The 18,491-nt window shown below is 33.9% G+C and overlaps 1 protein-coding gene across 5 annotated transcripts in view; it reads right to left on the reverse strand.

The window, feature by feature from the left end:
• LOC145293143 (vacuolar protein sorting-associated protein 18 homolog) overlaps positions 1-18,491 on the reverse strand; it is a 326,884-nt gene that overhangs the window by 84,896 nt on the left and 223,497 nt on the right. For all 5 annotated transcript variants that reach the window (XM_080139563.1, XM_080139561.1, XM_080139559.1 and 2 more), the window contains 2 exons: positions 16,467-16,570; positions 16,130-16,190 (listed from right to left, as the gene is read on the reverse strand). In XM_080139563.1, coding sequence (XP_079995689.1) covers positions 16,130-16,190; positions 16,467-16,570 — 165 coding nt within the window. The remainder of the gene's footprint in view (positions 1-16,129; positions 16,191-16,466; positions 16,571-18,491) is intronic.

Here is an 18,491-nt window from a genome sequence, read left to right on the forward strand (position 1 = left end):
ACTGAATCTCCCTTGATTCGACCACAGTAAGCGGTCCGATCAAAGTAGGAGTTGTAGAAAATCTACCAATAAAAGGCATTTTGCTGGTGTTAGGGAATGATTTGGCCAGTGAAAAGGTTATATCAAAATCGAGAGTAGTAGCTGAGGTAGATGCTGATAAATTTGAAGATAAAGAAGAGGAAGGAAGGTTAATCCATATACGAAGTAACGAGAAAATTGACTTACCCCAAACATTGCTAAATGCTGAATTAGAACCAGATACCAGATACCCCACTGAAACATTTAACAGAAAGCAATATGCCTAATGAAAACTTAAAAATTCCCAAGAATCCTGTAGAACCTATACATGTTAAGGTGATATGCAATAAAATAGTCAGAAAATTTCTAACGAGTCGAGAACTCGCAGAAAGCATCGTTTTGGGAGTTCGATCATAGTTAATCATCTTTGTTGTAGCAGGAAGGGTTCAGTAAATAATTTTGGTAAATTTTGATGCCAGATGAAATTATGTGGAGTTGGATAACATAAATATCCGAAATGACTGACCTGTATAGAAATGTCCTTCTTCGAGAACTTTTCTAAAAATTGGTAGGATGATATGATACATTTATGATAAATTATTTTTATTGGTTTTCAAACCGAGAGAAAATATCTTATTATTTTTACTTTTGCGCTATAAAAAAAAAAAAAGCGATTGTTGTCTGCTCGTTTCCATTATGTAAACAAAACAGGTGGAAAAGAGGAGGAGATCTGTGAACAGGAGGAGAAGGAAGAGAAAGAGATACTATGAACGAAGGGCGGAAGTAGAAAGAAAGCTCATAGACAAGAGAGAGAGGGGGAGAGAAAAGATAGAGAGAATCTATAAACCGGAGAGAGGGACAGAGAGAGATAGACCGTATAGAGAGAGGGGGGACTGACAAGAGTCATGAACAGCAATCAGAGCTTGGCGATGAGAAGCGAAAGTCAGGGGTGGTGAAGGCAGCGAATGCGGAGACAGCGAAAGATGAAGATGACGTCATGGAACTGACTATAGACAGCAGCGGTGGCGACACAGGTGAACATTAATGAGACATAGTTGCAAGACGAAGATGGCGATGACAGCAAAAGTCAATTTTGACTAGCAGCCAAAGTAATAAGACCGATTGAACAAGAATAAACCCAACGATGATATAGCTGGGCGGAAAATCAAAAGGATGGCGAAATACTAACGACAGACTAGTGATTACATATGAGCTCCAGAAACACGGATTCGGAGCAAACAGTACACGCGTGTAACAATTGTAAACAACGAAGGAAGGCGATTGAATATAAACAAACCAAAGGAAAGAAATCTAAAAACAAAAGAAAGGACACATTTTAAAACAAAATCTGTGAGTTATCCATCCAAAACTTTTCATCTCTTTCTCATATCTCTCTCATATAATTTACTAGCCTAGGTGCCTAGCGGTGCCTGGGTGTTTGGAGGTGTGTGTGATAAGCAAAAAAAAAAAATTTTTTTAAGTGGTAGGCAGGCTTGAATCCGTACCACGAAGGACGAAAAGAATGTGAAAAAAAAAAAAAAATGTGACGTCTTTGCTGTTGCGCCCATCGCCAAACCGGAGGTGACAAATGTCTAAATTAAGGCTAATCAATTAAAAATATCGGCGAAAAAAGCGACCCCTCCCTGTAGAAAAGTGCTCACTTGAGGATGAAGGAATTAATGTTTTTAGCCAATTTTTCGATATTTGTCGGCCAAAGGGTTGAGCTTCAAAATGATACTGATCTCATGAAAATCCGTTGCATCTGTTGAAAATTTTAGGCAGACATACAAACATACATATATTTAAACAGACAGATGAGATTTCTATTATAGATAATCATTCTCAAACAGAGCAAACTTTTTTTTTGATATGAATAGAAACTGTTACATCTTGGTAAAATTTGAATGACATGAGACTATTTCACTTAGTTATATTTTTTTTTCTTTTCTTGAATTGAATTTTATTTATTTTTTATATAAATAAAGTTTGTTAATTTTTCATCTGTATTTGTTCTCGTTATTCTTAGGTGATTTTGTTGTCCAGTACATTTTATTTTATTGTTGTCTTCGAAACAGATTTCCCTTCTGATATCAACGCATTACCAAGGAATCTGGGAAATTTCTTTCTTTTTTTTTTTTATATATCTCGTTATGTCACTCATCTCTTCCGTTCCCAGTAGGGCTGGATTATCGTGTAGCTATATATATATATATATATATGTTATATATTGGGTGGTATGAAGATGACGTATATTCTGTATTATTGTTGTTGGAAGAGTCTTAGTGTTTCATCTAGAGACAGGGTACATTCTACTACATGAGCACCACCTGTAATTCAACTATAAGAGATTTTTGAATATATCGATAGATAGACTGAGAGATAGTGTGTTTGACATTTATACATATGTTTGTTGTAAATCGTCTAGTGATTGGAATGACCGCTGTTCATTTACCAATGAATAACGAGACACCTTGTTATAAACAAACTTGGTTTATTTAACAAACATTCATATATACACAATATGGCGATGGAGGTGGTGGAGAGAGGTGTAGGTTGCAAACGTGACAGGCAGTTCCTCGTCGTCTGACCCTCGTTCCCTGTCTCCCCTTTGTTTTTGTTTACCATCTCACTTTTATGGACTTTCAACCTGGTAACCCATAAACCAATTGATGTCATTGACCCATATTTTAACCAGCCCGGCGTTTGCTTTTGGTCTTTTGGTCTTACCCTCGACCAAATTACGTCATCTCCAGGTAATCACAATTCTCGAGTTACATTTTTGTCAGCCTGGACATGAGTTCATTCGCACCTTGCTCCATAAAACGGCCTGACCCATAAAACGATTTGCGTCATAGGACCAGGTCATCACAATTCCTGGGTTATGTTTTTGTTGGGCCGGATTTGGAGTTCATTCGCACTTTGCCTCTCCATAACACATACACATACATACAGACCAAATTTATTGAGCATGATGTATTAAAAAGTAAAAGATGAAAAAGCTAATTGACCGGTTTCAACTTCACTCAACAATTAAATAAAAAAAATTATATGAAATGGAAATATGGCAAGGGACAAAAAAAAAAAAAAAAAGAAAGAAAAGCAGGTAAAGAATCAAATAGAAACCACATTAAATCCGAAAAGAGTTTCTTGTTGCTCAAAGACTTAATGTAGTTTCTAAAATTTTTAAATGAATAAAATAAAATAAAAGGCAAGTGTGACCCGCTCAGAATGGAGAACAAGTCAACACTAAACTTGGAGGCACAATCAAGGTTATATATGAGGTGCTCACAGATTGCTGAACCATAGGTATTATTAAAAAAATTTGATGGTGAATAATCTGCATGTTAAATCTTAGTTAGAATGTGTTGTTTGACGTAGGTGTCCAATCTTTGTGATGTCCACCCAACAATGTGAACCGCAACTAAACAAACAATAGTTATTAAGGTGCAGGAGAAGGACATCTTTTTGGATTGAGGACAACGAGAGTCTGATGGAAAAAAAAAACAACACAAGGATAACAAAATAATACTGCTGATATTTGTTTGGCAAATCTGTCACTTATATTACCTAGCCAAGGTAGGCAAAGGTAAATAGAACATCGTTCTATTAAAGTTATGTAAAGACGAGTAAACGTGGGTTTATGATAGACAGCCCTTAATGATATGACTCCAGCCCCAAGTTCATGGTAGACACAGAAGTTAATTCTAGTATCCATTTTTGGATGTTCTAGTTTCAGGATTTTTCACTTTCATATCTCGTAAACCCACATTTACATCTTTTACTTTTTTATTCATTAGGGTGAATAAATTTTCTAAAAGTCCTCTGCCATGTTTCCATTTTGCATGATTTATTTATTCATTTTTTTCTTTTTAAATGGTAATTTACTTTTTTATTATGTCGAATAAATTTGATCAGTGTATATGAAATTCTGTACTCCTTAAAAGATATGTGTATGTATTAGTCGTGAGGGCATGGCCGTAGGGGAGACAACCAAAGCAGCAAAACTAGGCACCGCCAAAAATGGCCGAAAAATCAAGTTGTTGTTTTTTAAAATGAAATTACATTTATTAAAATCCATTATTTCTGAGTAACTTTTTTTTTCCAGAAAGATAAAACCCTGAATTTTATCATATAGAAAACAGAATAATGTAAAACTTTTTCTACTATTTTTAATTAAATTTTAAATGTTAAATTTTCCCAAAAAGTTAACAATTGACATTTTTTGTCTTGCACAAAAAACGTACATAAATATTTAAAAAAAAAAAAGGTTTTTGAAATAATTAATTTATTTGTTGTCTAACTAAGATTTAGGATGATTTTCTAAGAGAATATGCAAAAATATTATAAGTACCTGGATTTCAAATAATTCCACTTATTCATATAGGCAACCAGTTACTTCACGTCAATCTAGAGTCTAGATCGACAATGTTTACGTTTGCATTTGATAAAAAGCAAACTATGGAAGACCAAACAGGCCAAAAAAAAAAAACTCATTTTTCAGTGACGAAAATTTCAATGTATTATTAACGCTGAGGCTGGCCAGTACCAGATGGGTGACCATTTGTATGAGTTTGGTTTTTAATGTGTATGTGTGTGGGGACCAGGCTCCCCAAAATGGGGGGGGGGGGGCACGGGGCAATTTAAAGCAGAATAAAAAAAAATTATTTCAGCGCATTTGGTCCACCGTAGTTGAAAGGCGGCAAACGTTTTCAAACGGGATCGAAAAAATGATGCTATTTTTAACACAAAGGGCACAATATTTATCGAATTTTTTTTTTGTATCGATTCTTCAAAGCATACCTGTTTAATAATGGTCATGCATTATTCGGCTTGCTAAAAAAAATTGTTAATTTATTTATCAAAGATTTTAAAATGGCTTTTTTTCGTATAAATATTAAAAAATGTTTTTTTTTTGTTTTGCTTAACTTAAATTAATTATTTTACTTAACATATTCACCGAACTTTACACTTCAAAACTCAAAAGCGGGATAATTAAACACAATCGAAGTTCTGATATTCAGACGTCAAAATAAGGTATGCAAACAATGTTTTTTTTTTGTTTTTTTTTTAATCTATAATTCTGTCCCTTACAACAACACTATGTTGTGTTCAGTTTCAGATGATTATTTTAAGCATATTTGTACCCCCTCAAAACAAGGGGGGGGGGTTGTAAGCAAAAAAAAATATATATATATAAATATCGTTTATGAAAAATAAGTACAGTTATAAAGTTCATTCTTCTTTTAATAATCGCTGAAAATTTCGTATTGATTGGTGTTATGGCGAGATGAGCAATTCACCACCGGAACTTTTTATCGAAAGAACGTTATCACCGGTCACTGGTTGTGAGAGCCTTCCCTGGGTGGGAACACTTAAAAACGTAACATGCTGTCTCTGTAAATATTCTCAATAAACTTCTCTATCTCTTTATTACTTCAGAACCTCTTTATCCATTTATTTCCCAGGTGGAATACCTTTCTTGAATATCCTTTTATTACGGCCACCCACCGCAGGATATATCAACTGGCGATGAAGATGAGATACGAACTGTAAATTCATCTAAAAAAAAAAACAACAACAAAAAAACAAAAAAAAAAAACACGTGGTAACCGAGAACATTCTGAAAATTGTTGTTCACAAAGTTCACTTTTAATTGAAGAAAAAGCTTCTGAGAAAGTGAAAGACTGGTGTCTGCCACAAATTTACGCATTATTATAATTTTTATATTATTGACGAGTTAAACTCCGTTTTTCTCTTTTTAAACTCCCAAAGAGTTGACGTTATATAACGTGTGTGTGTGTGTGTGTAAATTGTGACTTTCTTCATGAGAGATATTTTTACGTGTTTTTTGTATTTGGATAAAAAACCAACAAATGAACAATACTAAGGAATCTGTGTTTATTTAATAAAGAAAATTTTTAAAAGAAGTTTACGTGTGTCTGCTGAAGTAGACGATAAAAGAGTCTCTTAAAATTTTGTCAAGTGTTATTTTAACGGTGATTTTTTTTGTTTTTTTTTAACTTTCCTATGTGTTGACAATTTTCTGTGAAAATAAGCATCTTGTTTTTGAACAATATTTTTTTTTTCTTCTGTGGTATACGTTAACTTGCTATTGATACATTTAAGAAAATGACATCGGAACAAATAGCGACGTTGACGAAAACGTTAACTGAGAGTTTAATCGCTCAACAAAAAGCCCAAATGGATTTTCAAAAACAAATGCTAATTCAACAAGAACGTTTCGAAACTCTTGTAATACAACAAACGACGGATAATCGCTTATTTTGTGAAACGATTTTGTCAGAAAAATCTAAGGAGGGTGCATCCAGATTTTTTTGGCTGAGGGTATAGCAAACTCACTTTCAGAGTTTAAATATGACCCAGAAAAAGGTGACACTTTTCCAGCTTATTATCGTAGGTTTGAAACGATATTTACAAAACGATGCGAGAAGTGGTCGGATGAGGAAAAAATAACACTATTACTCCAAAAAAAAATGGGCACAAAAGAAAATACTAAATTCACGAATTTGATATTGCCTAAAAAACCGAAAGAGATCTCTTTTTCTGAAACAGTTAAAATTTTATGTGTTATATTCGGTGAAAGAGATAGTCTTTTTCATACACGGTATAGGTGTTTAAATATGTCAAAAGACAAAACTGATGGCATTGTCACATATGCGGGCAAAGTCAACGCCCAGTGTGAACTGTTTAAATTAAAGGATTTATCAGTGGACATGTTTAAGTGCTACATATTTGTCCAGGGACTGACAGCACCGAAGGACAAGGATTTAAGGTCAAGGATATTATCAATCATGGAGCAAGACCCGGAAATGAACTTGCAAAAAGTGATAGAAGAATGTCAAAAATGGATAAATGTAAAAAGGGACACTACGAGGATAGAGGGAAAAGTCACATCCCAAGTCCAGGTAGTAAAACAGAAGACATTTCCAAAAGACAAAGGGAAAAGTTTTGAATGTTGGAGTTGTGTGGGTCCGCACTTAAGAAAAAACTGCCCTTATAAAGACCAACGTTGTACCAAATGTGGCCTAGTGGGACACCAGGCATCCCACTGCCGAACTAAGCAAGACAAAAGACGGAAATGGAAGCCAAAAGTAAATGTGGTCTTGTCCAAAGAAGAAATAAAACAAGGAGGGAAACGGAAATTCGTTCACACACAAATAAATGGTCACTCAGTGAAGCTACTTTTAGACACAGGTAGCGACATATCAATTATCGACGAAGTGACCTGGAAGAGAATTGGTGGTCCAAAACTGAGAAAAACACAAAAAATTGCAAAAGGTGTTTCCGGAGAGCGATTAAAATTCATGGGAGAATTTAATTGCAGTGTTTCTCTTGGATCGAAAACTTTTTCCTCAAACCTTTCAGTTGTTCCAGGAATAAATTCTTGCCTTTTTGGAATTGATTGGATTGTTTTGTTTGATTTATGGGAGCTACCCATAAATTCATTTTGCAATAATGTAAAAGCGTTGGAAAAGAAAAATTCCAAACAAAATGACCATTTTCTGGCAGTGTTAAAAAGTGAATTCCTCAAAGTTTTTCAGAGGGATTAGGAGTGTGCACCAAAACTGAAGTAAATTTTGAATTAAAACAGAATGTGAAACCTGTTTTTAGACCAAAAAGAAATGTGCCTTTTTCTTCAAAAGATATTGAAATTGAACTAAAAAGACTACAGAAGAATGGTGTAGTCGAAAAAGTTGACTATTCTGAGTGGGCGAGCCCCACTGTGTATGTTAAAAAGAAAAATAAGAAGATTCGGGTATGTGCCGATTTTTCTACAGGCCTTAATGACTGTCTGATGGATCATAGTTATCCACTTCCATCTCCTGAAGACATTTTTACAAAGCTGAATGGAGGTAGAATTTTCTCCAAAATCGACTTATCGGAAGCTTACCTTCAGGTAAAATTCAGTGAAGAATGTTCTAAGTATTTGTGTATCAATACACATCTAGGACTTTTCCGACTAAAAAGACTTCCTTTTGGATTAAAAGTGGCCCCAGCACTATTTCAGCAAATAATGGATACGATGCTTGCTGATTTAGATGTTGCAATCGCATATTTGGATGACATCCTTGTCAAAAGTAAAAATGTACAGGAACATAAGGAACACATCAGAGCAGTTTTCCAAAGAATTGAGGAATTTGGTTTCAAGTTAAGTGCCGAAAAATGTGAATTCTTTTTAAAACAGATAAAATATCTTGGTCAAATTATCGACAGCCAAGGCAGAAGACCGGATCCTCAGAGAACAGAAGCAATCGAGAGGATGCCAGCACCCAATAATGTTGCCCAGTTACAATCTTTTTGGGGTTTGGCTGAATATTATGCTATTTATATTCCAAACATGCATAAGTTGAGAGCACCATTGAATGATTTGTTAAAAAAAGGACAAAAGTGGATTTGGTCAAAAGAATGCCAAAATGCGTTTGAAGATATTAAGAAATGCCTGCTATCAGATTTAGCTCTAGCACATTTTGATCCACAGAAAGAATTGATTGTTGCATCAGATGCAAGTGACTACGGAGTAGGAGCAGTTCTTCTCCATAAACTTGAAGATGGATCAACAAAGCCAATAGCCCATGCATCCAGATCACTTTTGCCGGCTGAAAGAAACTATTCTCAAATTGAAAAAGAAAGCTTGGCGATTATTTATGCCATTAAAAAATTCCATAGATTTATTCATGGAAGGATGTTTACTTTGCAAACCGACCACAAACCTTTATTGACTATTTTTGGCTCTAAAAAAGGCATACATACGCACACTGCAAACAGACTCCAATGATGGAGCATAATTCTACTAAATTATAACTTTAAAATGGAGTACATTTCATCCAAAAATATCGGACATGCAGATGGACTGTCCAGGCTCATCCAAAAGTGTGCTGAACCTTTGGAAGATACAGTAATAACTGCATTCACAGAGGAAAAAGAACTCTCCGGATTACTGTGCAACACAATCAGAGAGTTACCAGTAACTCTAGATGAAATAAATAAGGCAGCAGAAAAGGATGATTATATTGTGAAAATGAAAAAGTTGGTGCAACTAAATGGAAAATCAAAGAAAGACCCTAAAATTTTACCATTTTCCATTTGTGCTCAAACCTTGATGTACACAGACAAAGTCGTCATACCGACTACGCTTCAGAGAAGAATTTTAAAAGAATTTCATAGTGGTCATCCAGGCATGTCGAGAATGAAAGTGGATATACGTATTGGCCTAGGATGGACCAGGACATTGAAAAACTCGTAAGAGAGTGTCAAGGGTGTCAGCTAGCAGCAAAGGCACCACCTGTGCAGATACAACCGTGGCCAAAGACTGATACACCGTGGACTCGGTTACATATCGATTATGCAGGTCCTTTAAATGGACATTATTTCTTAGTGGTCGTCGACAGTTTCACAAAATGGCCAGAAGTGTTTAAATACAAACATCCTACTTCGATGAGTACAATAGATGCACTAAGAGTTCTCTTCAGTCGTTTTGGAGTGCCTAAAACTATTGTCAGCGACAACGGCACCCAATTTACCAGCAAAGAATTTGAAGAATTCTGCAAGGCTCTAGCCATTGAACATTTAACAATGGCAATCTACCACCCAAGGTCAAATGGCCTAGCAGAGAGGTTCGTCGATACATTCAAAAGAGCCTTGAAGAAAAACCAAGGCATGGACACTGACGAGAAGAGTCTCAAACAATTTTTATCGGTGTACAGGATAACTCCGAACCCAAACACTGATACCAGTTCGTCACCAGCCGAACTGATGTTTGCACGGAAAATCAGATCTGTATTTGACAGAATTTTACCAAGTGCAACCAGAGTAACAACAACAAAAGAAAATTTTCCAACAAGGTTTTACAAACCTGGTGACAGAATATTCTTCCTGAATTACAGAAGTGGAAAAAATTTTTGGGAGGAGGGGATTATCATGAAAAGAATCGGACACATGCTATATTCTGTAAGAAGTAATAAATTCGACAGTCGCAGTTGGTGGGGGGGGGGTAATCAAAACATAAGAATAAGCGAAGTAAATATTTTTAAAAGTTAAAACTTTAAAAAATCGAAAAAGAAAAAACACAAAAAAAAAACACGTGGTAACCGAGAACATTCTGAAAATTGTTGTTCACAAAGTTCACTTTTAATTGAAGAAAAAGCTTCTGAGAAAGTGAAAGACTGGTGTCTGCCACAAATTTACGCATTATTATAATTTTTATATTATTGACGAGTTAAACTCCGTTTTTCTCTTTTTAAACTCCCAAAGAGTTGACGTTATATAACGTGTGTGTGTGTGTGTAAATTGTGACTTTCTTCATGAGAGATATTTTTACGTGTTTTTTGTATTTGGATAAAAAACCAACAAATGAACAATACTAAGGAATCTGTGTTTATTTAATAAAGAAAATTTTTAAAAGAAGTTTACGTGTGTCTGCTGAAGTAGACGATAAAAGAGTCTCTTAAAATTTTGTCAAGTGTTATTTTAACGGTGATTTTTTTTGTTTTTTTTTAACTTTCCTATGTGTTGACAATTTTCTGTGAAAATAAGCATCTTGTTTTTGAACAATATTTTTTTTTTCTTCTGTGGTATACGTTAACTTGCTATTGATACATTTAAGAAAATGACATCGGAACAAATAGCGACGTTGACGAAAACGTTAACTGAGAGTTTAATCGCTCAACAAAAAGCCCAAATGGATTTTCAAAAACAAATGCTAATTCAACAAGAACGTTTCGAAACTCTTGTAATACAACAAACGACGGATAATCGCTTATTTTGTGAAACGATTTTGTCAGAAAAATCTAAGGAGGGTGCATCCAGATTTTTTTGGCTGAGGGTATAGCGAACTCACTTTCAGAGTTTAAATATGACCCAGAAAAAGGTGACACTTTTCCAGCTTATTATCGTAGGTTTGAAACGATATTTACAAAACGATGCGAGAAGTGGTCGGATGAGGAAAAAATAACACTATTACTCCAAAAAAAAATGGGCACAAAAGAAAATACTAAATTCACGAATTTGATATTGCCTAAAAAACCGAAAGAGATCTCTTTTTCTGAAACAGTTAAAATTTTATGTGTTATATTCGGTGAAAGAGATAGTCTTTTTCATACACGGTATAGGTGTTTAAATATGTCAAAAGACAAAACTGATGGCATTGTCACATATGCGGGCAAAGTCAACGCCCAGTGTGAACTGTTTAAATTAAAGGATTTATCAGTGGACATGTTTAAGTGCTACATATTTGTCCAGGGACTGACAGCACCGAAGGACAAGGATTTAAGGTCAAGGATATTATCAATCATGGAGCAAGACCCGGAAATGAACTTGCAAAAAGTGATAGAAGAATGTCAAAAATGGATAAATGTAAAAAGGGACACTACGAGGATAGAGGGAAAAGTCACATCCCAAGTCCAGGTAGTAAAACAGAAGACATTTCCAAAAGACAAAGGGAAAAGTTTTGAATGTTGGAGTTGTGTGGGTCCGCACTTAAGAAAAAACTGCCCTTATAAAGACCAACGTTGTACCAAATGTGGCCTAGTGGGACACCAGGCATCCCACTGCCGAACTAAGCAAGACAAAAGACGGAAATGGAAGCCAAAAGTAAATGTGGTCTTGTCCAAAGAAGAAATAAAACAAGGAGGGAAACGGAAATTCGTTCACACACAAATAAATGGTCACTCAGTGAAGCTACTTTTAGACACAGATAGCGACATATCAATTATCGACGAAGTGACCTGGAAGAGAATTGGTGGTCCAAAACTGAGAAAAACACAAAAAATTGCAAAAGGTGTTTCCGGAGAGCGATTAAAATTCATGGGAGAATTTAATTGCAGTGTTTCTCTTGGATCGAAAACTTTTTCCTCAAACCTTTCAGTTGTTCCAGGAATAAATTCTTGCCTTTTTGGAATTGATTGGATTGTTTTGTTTGATTTATGGGAGCTACCCATAAATTCATTTTGCAATAATGTAAAAGCGTTGGAAAAGAAAAATTCCAAACAAAATGACCATTTTCTGGCAGTGTTAAAAAGTGAATTCCTCAAAGTTTTTCAGAGGGATTAGGAGTGTGCACCAAAACTGAAGTAAATTTTGAATTAAAACAGAATGTGAAACCTGTTTTTAGACCAAAAAGAAATGTGCCTTTTTCTTCAAAAGATATTGAAATTGAACTAAAAAGACTACAGAAGAATGGTGTAGTCGAAAAAGTTGACTATTCTGAGTGGGCGAGCCCCACTGTGTATGTTAAAAAGAAAAATAAGAAGATTCGGGTATGTGCCGATTTTTCTACAGGCCTTAATGACTGTCTGATGGATCATAGTTATCCACTTCCATCTCCTGAAGACATTTTTACAAAGCTGAATGGAGGTAGAATTTTCTCCAAAATCGACTTATCGGAAGCTTACCTTCAGGTAAAATTCAGTGAAGAATGTTCTAAGTATTTGTGTATCAATACACATCTAGGACTTTTCCGACTAAAAAGACTTCCTTTTGGATTAAAAGTGGCCCCAGCACTATTTCAGCAAATAATGGATACGATGCTTGCTGATTTAGATGTTGCAATCGCATATTTGGATGACATCCTTGTCAAAAGTAAAAATGTACAGGAACATAAGGAACACATCAGAGCAGTTTTCCAAAGAATTGAGGAATTTGGTTTCAAGTTAAGTGCCGAAAAATGTGAATTCTTTTTAAAACAGATAAAATATCTTGGTCAAATTATCGACAGCCAAGGCAGAAGACCGGATCCTCAGAGAACAGAAGCAATCGAGAGGATGCCAGCACCCAATAATGTTGCCCAGTTACAATCTTTTTGGGGTTTGGCTGAATATTATGCTATTTATATTCCAAACATGCATAAGTTGAGAGCACCATTGAATGATTTGTTAAAAAAAGGACAAAAGTGGATTTGGTCAAAAGAATGCCAAAATGCGTTTGAAGATATTAAGAAATGCCTGCTATCAGATTTAGCTCTAGCACATTTTGATCCACAGAAAGAATTGATTGTTGCATCAGATGCAAGTGACTACGGAGTAGGAGCAGTTCTTCTCCATAAACTTGAAGATGGATCAACAAAGCCAATAGCCCATGCATCCAGATCACTTTTGCCGGCTGAAAGAAACTATTCTCAAATTGAAAAAGAAAGCTTGGCGATTATTTATGCCATTAAAAAATTCCATAGATTTATTCATGGAAGGATGTTTACTTTGCAAACCGACCACAAACCTTTATTGACTATTTTTGGCTCTAAAAAAGGCATACATACGCACACTGCAAACAGACTCCAATGATGGAGCATAATTCTACTAAATTATAACTTTAAAATGGAGTACATTTCATCCAAAAATATCGGACATGCAGATGGACTGTCCAGGCTCATCCAAAAGTGTGCTGAACCTTTGGAAGATACAGTAATAACTGCATTCACAGAGGAAAAAGAACTCTCCGGATTACTGTGCAACACAATCAGAGAGTTACCAGTGACTCTAGATGAAATAAATAAGGCAGCAGAAAAGGATGATTATATTGTGAAAATGAAAAAGTTGGTGCAACTAAATGGAAAATCAAAGAAAGACCCTAAAATTTTACCATTTTCCATTTGTGCTCAAACCTTGATGTACACAGACAAAGTCGTCATACCGACTACGCTTCAGAGAAGAATTTTAAAAGAATTTCATAGTGGTCATCCAGGCATGTCGAGAATGAAAGTGGATATACGTATTGGCCTAGGATGGACCAGGACATTGAAAAACTCGTAAGAGAGTGTCAAGGGTGTCAGCTAGCAGCAAAGGCACCACCTGTGCAGATACAACCGTGGCCAAAGACTGATACACCGTGGACTCGGTTACATATCGATTATGCAGGTCCTTTAAATGGACATTATTTCTTAGTGGTCGTCGACAGTTTCACAAAATGGCCAGAAGTGTTTAAATACAAACATCCTACTTCGATGAGTACAATAGATGCACTAAGAGTTCTCTTCAGTCGTTTTGGAGTGCCTAAAACTATTGTCAGCGACAACGGCACCCAATTTACCAGCAAAGAATTTGAAGAATTCTGCAAGGCTCTAGCCATTGAACATTTAACAATGGCAATCTACCACCCAAGGTCAAATGGCCTAGCAGAGAGGTTCGTCGATACATTCAAAAGAGCCTTGAAGAAAAACCAAGGCATGGACACTGACGAGAAGAGTCTCAAACAATTTTTATCGGTGTACAGGATAACTCCGAACCCAAACACTGATACCAGTTCGTCACCAGCCGAACTGATGTTTGCACGGAAAATCAGATCTGTATTTGACAGAATTTTACCAAGTGCAACCAGAGTAACAACAACAAAAGAAAATTTTCCAACAAGGTTTTACAAACCTGGTGACAGAATATTCTTCCTGAATTACAGGAGTGGAAAAAATTTTTGGGAGGAGGGGATTATCATGAAAAGAATCGGACACATGCTATATTCTGTAAGAAGTAATAAATTCGACAGTCGCAGTTGGTGGGGGGGGGTAATCAAAACATAAGAATAAGCGAAGTAAATATTTTTAAAAGTTAAAACTTTAAAAAATCGAAAAAGAAAAAACACAAAAAAAAACTAACATAAGGAAAACGAACGATGTTAAATGTAAAAATCGGAAAAACAAAAAAGAAAACAGAAAAACGAACGTTAAAACTTTTTTAAAAATCTGAAAAAAAAAAAAAACAAAAAAAAAAATGTGAAAAATGGCTTAAATAAGCCTGCTTCAATAAAAAATTTTTAAAAATTGGTGGGTACCCGGCATTGGCCAGGTGTTTTTGGGTGTGTGTGGCCGGTGGGGGGTGTTAATGAAAACCTAAGAATAAGCAAAGTAAAAAAAAAAAAAAACAGAAAAACGAACGTTACGTGAAAAATGGCTTAAATAATCCTGCTTCAATATTAAAATTTAAAATATCGAAAAAAAAAAAAAAAAGACATCTCACACCATGATTCGAACTCAAAACGTTTAGACCCAACGCTCTAACCAACTGAGCTAACACAACGTACATGAAATTGTGTCAGTTCTTCAAATATTTAAACTAAATCAGGTTATGATGTCGTCTGACACATGCGTAGAACCGATCTCGTCATGAGAGGACGGTTTTTGCTGAAAAAACAAAATCCAATCAGTTTCAACTAAGAAAGTCAAAATTAAAAGAAAAACACCAGTGCATACTGCATATGTGGAGGCAAAAGAGACAGGAAAATTTCATGGCAAAATTAATATTTTCAGTTTGGTAAGAGGAGGAAAAAAAAGGAAGAGAGAGAGAGAGAGAGAGAGAGAGAGTGAGAGGAAGAAAGAAATAAAAAATTTTAAATAAGAAAATGTTTATCAAATTGTGACAACCTTATTTTTTATTGCTATTTAAGCAGCAAAAAAGATTTAGTAGAAATTTTCTTATTTTAATCCAAGAGCAATTTTCTATTTTGTTTTTTAAATCGCAGCATTCTGGTAAAAAGTGATGAACCTGAAGAAAATTTATTGATTATTATATTTAATAACATGCGTATGCACTGTATTGCCGTTTGGTTCTCTCCTTAAAAGTTGCTGACCACCATGATAGGATTTGTGCCAAAACATAACCCACAAGACAAAATGGAATATAATTACAAAAAGATGTTCTAAACCCAGTCATTTTTGTTACAAATTTATTCATTAAAATTGATTATTGAATCATCCAAAACTATTTTCTGATTCAAGAATATTTTTGATACATAAATTATTTCTAGAAAATCTATATTTAAAATTCAATATTTACAATATTAAAAGATTTGAATTAGAACACAATTTTACGGCAACACCACAGTAATTGTAAATAATCACATTTTAAAACATGCAAAAAGAAATGAAAATAATTTTTTTCTTTTTTGAATCTGAGTCTTGTTTTTTTTGCTGAGATTTTATTTTTTCATACTTTGCAAATGCAAAATCTACCAATTTTCTTTTCAAGAAATATTTTCACTGTTTTCTCCATTTTTAAATTCTATTTTTAAACACCAACTTTTTAAATTTAATAATCCTATATAACCTTGAATAAGCAACAAATATTCAAACAAAAACAAAAGATAGTGACAGAATAAATACTTGACCCACCTTACAGTATTCCTTTGCCAAATCAAATTTTCCTTGATCCAGATAAATTCGCCAGACATCTCTATATTTAATAAAAATAAAATTAAAATGGTTTGAAGATCAATATAAAGAAATTCATATAAAAACATGCAAAAAGTAGAAGCATTACTGACCCACTAGAATCATATGTTTCAATCATTGCAAAAAGTTTAATATAAAAATCTATGATTACAAACAGAAAAAGTGATTTCTCATGTGAGAAATAAAACTGTTTTAAACTTTGATCCATGATGACAGTCAACAAATATAAATGAATTAGAAGAAATTAAGAGTAACAAGTTGAAAATAGATTACAAACCTTGATTCTTGGTTCACTTTGTAATTAAAAATGTGTTGCGATGTATATGACCAAATGCTATTTGTGATTGGATCTTTGTACATTCCAAGCAACTTTCCAAATCTCTAGAAAAAAATTGTAAATCGATTTATTAAAAACAATTCATCTTAAAATCCATATTTTATCACCATTTTGTTAATTTATTCCTAATTTAAGTCTTGATGAATTAAGAAAAGAAAAGAAATAAATAGGAACTTACTGAAAATAATATATATATATATATATATATATATATATTTGGCAAAAATGGTAATTAGTAAAACCTGAATAGAGTGCTCAATACTATTGCAGAGCAAATATGCATTTTATTTTTTATTACCGTTTTATCTGTTCAGTTACATATGTTTCGGTTGCTGGACCATATTTATGGTAAATATGGTCTGGCAACCGAAACATATGTAACTGAACAGATAAAACAGTAATAAAAAATAAAACGTATATATATATATAAAGGTTATGAGGGTTTTTTGAAGCATGAAAAACGATGTTACTTTTTATATTTAATATTTTTGTTATTTTTTATATTTCAAGCGGACCTCCGCTCTTGGTCACAAAAAAGTATCGAAAATTATTATTATTATATATATATACACACACAGAATCTGGGAAGGTATATATTGATATCACTCCAAAAGAAAAAACAGTATCAGATCACAGTCACAATTTTTGTTTTAATTATTTTACTTAAAGTAAGTTTTTCCATAAAGGTCTTGCACATGTTTCATTGTGGTGAAAGAAAATCATACAATTCATCAAAGACATTTTTTTAACTAAAAGACATTTCTTAGTTTATAAATAAGCTCTTCTAAATCTGGTGACTTTTCTCAGATTCTAAAATTTGAAATTGTAAGTCTTTGCTCAAATATACTCAAGACCTTTCCTATATTGGATGTCGTTTTTGGGAGGGTCATTCTAATGAAAGTCACCTTTTAGTAAAAGTTTATGTTTTTGAATTTCCATCCTCTTAACTTTAAGTATCCTTTTTTTATTTTGTCTATTTGTAACAATTTTTATATCTGTTTTTATTATATGTGTTTGTTGTATGATGGCACTATTTTCCAGCATCACAATGGCACATAAAAAAAAATAGGTCTTGAAGTAAAATAATTAAAACTAAACAAAACTCATGATTGCTGATAGTTTATTTTGGTTACTGGAAATATATTTTCATTGAGTTTATTATTTGTAACAATTTGGACTATATTATAAGGAATATATACTACAAAAGTATATATTTTTATATAAACTCAAGAAATAATATTTGGTTCATAAAAATAGCAATTTTCTAAGTGTTTAATTTGTTACATTAGATTGAGTGGACTATACTTTTTATTCGTTTTATATAAGCATTAATATGTTGCAAAATCCTTATATATATATATATATATATATATATATATATACTAGCAGTATCTGCTAACCGGCGTCACCTGGTGAAAGCGTGCCCCCCTTGCAAAAGTTATAGTACTGTTGTTGTTGCTGCTACTCCCCAACCTCTTAATGTTATGAACAGCTTTCGGAATAGACACCCCCACCTTCTCATGTAAACATTTTTTTAAAGAAAGGTTGTTGGTCTACGAGGCCACATTTACACACACCCTTCCTCCAAAAAAAAAAGAAAGAAATTATTTTATTTTTTTATGTTTCTAATGTAATCCCCCCTCTTCAATTTAATTTGTCCTATTTTTGCGTTAATTTTGTTTATGAAATTGTTAGGTGAAAGTACAGAATGGTCTCATAAAAAAATTTAATCCTGGAGCCCTTCCGCCAAAAAAGAATTAACTAAATTTATCGTTATTTTATGGTTTAAATGTAAACTTTCCCCTTGCCCCGTTGTTAAAAAAAATTGTCATGTTTTGCTTTCTCCCGTCTCTCTTCAATCACCACACTTCAAAGAAATGGTAGGGGTGACATGTCTCGTTGAACGCTAGGTGGCTAAAAAGTGTGTGCGCATGTTACGATAAAGTCATACAGGAAAATAATCCC

Source organism: Euprymna scolopes, chromosome 14 (genome assembly GCF_053919585.1).
Source record: "Euprymna scolopes isolate OS-2025 chromosome 14, ASM5391958v1, whole genome shotgun sequence".
Classification (NCBI taxonomy): Eukaryota; Metazoa; Mollusca; class Cephalopoda; order Sepiida; family Sepiolidae; genus Euprymna; species Euprymna scolopes.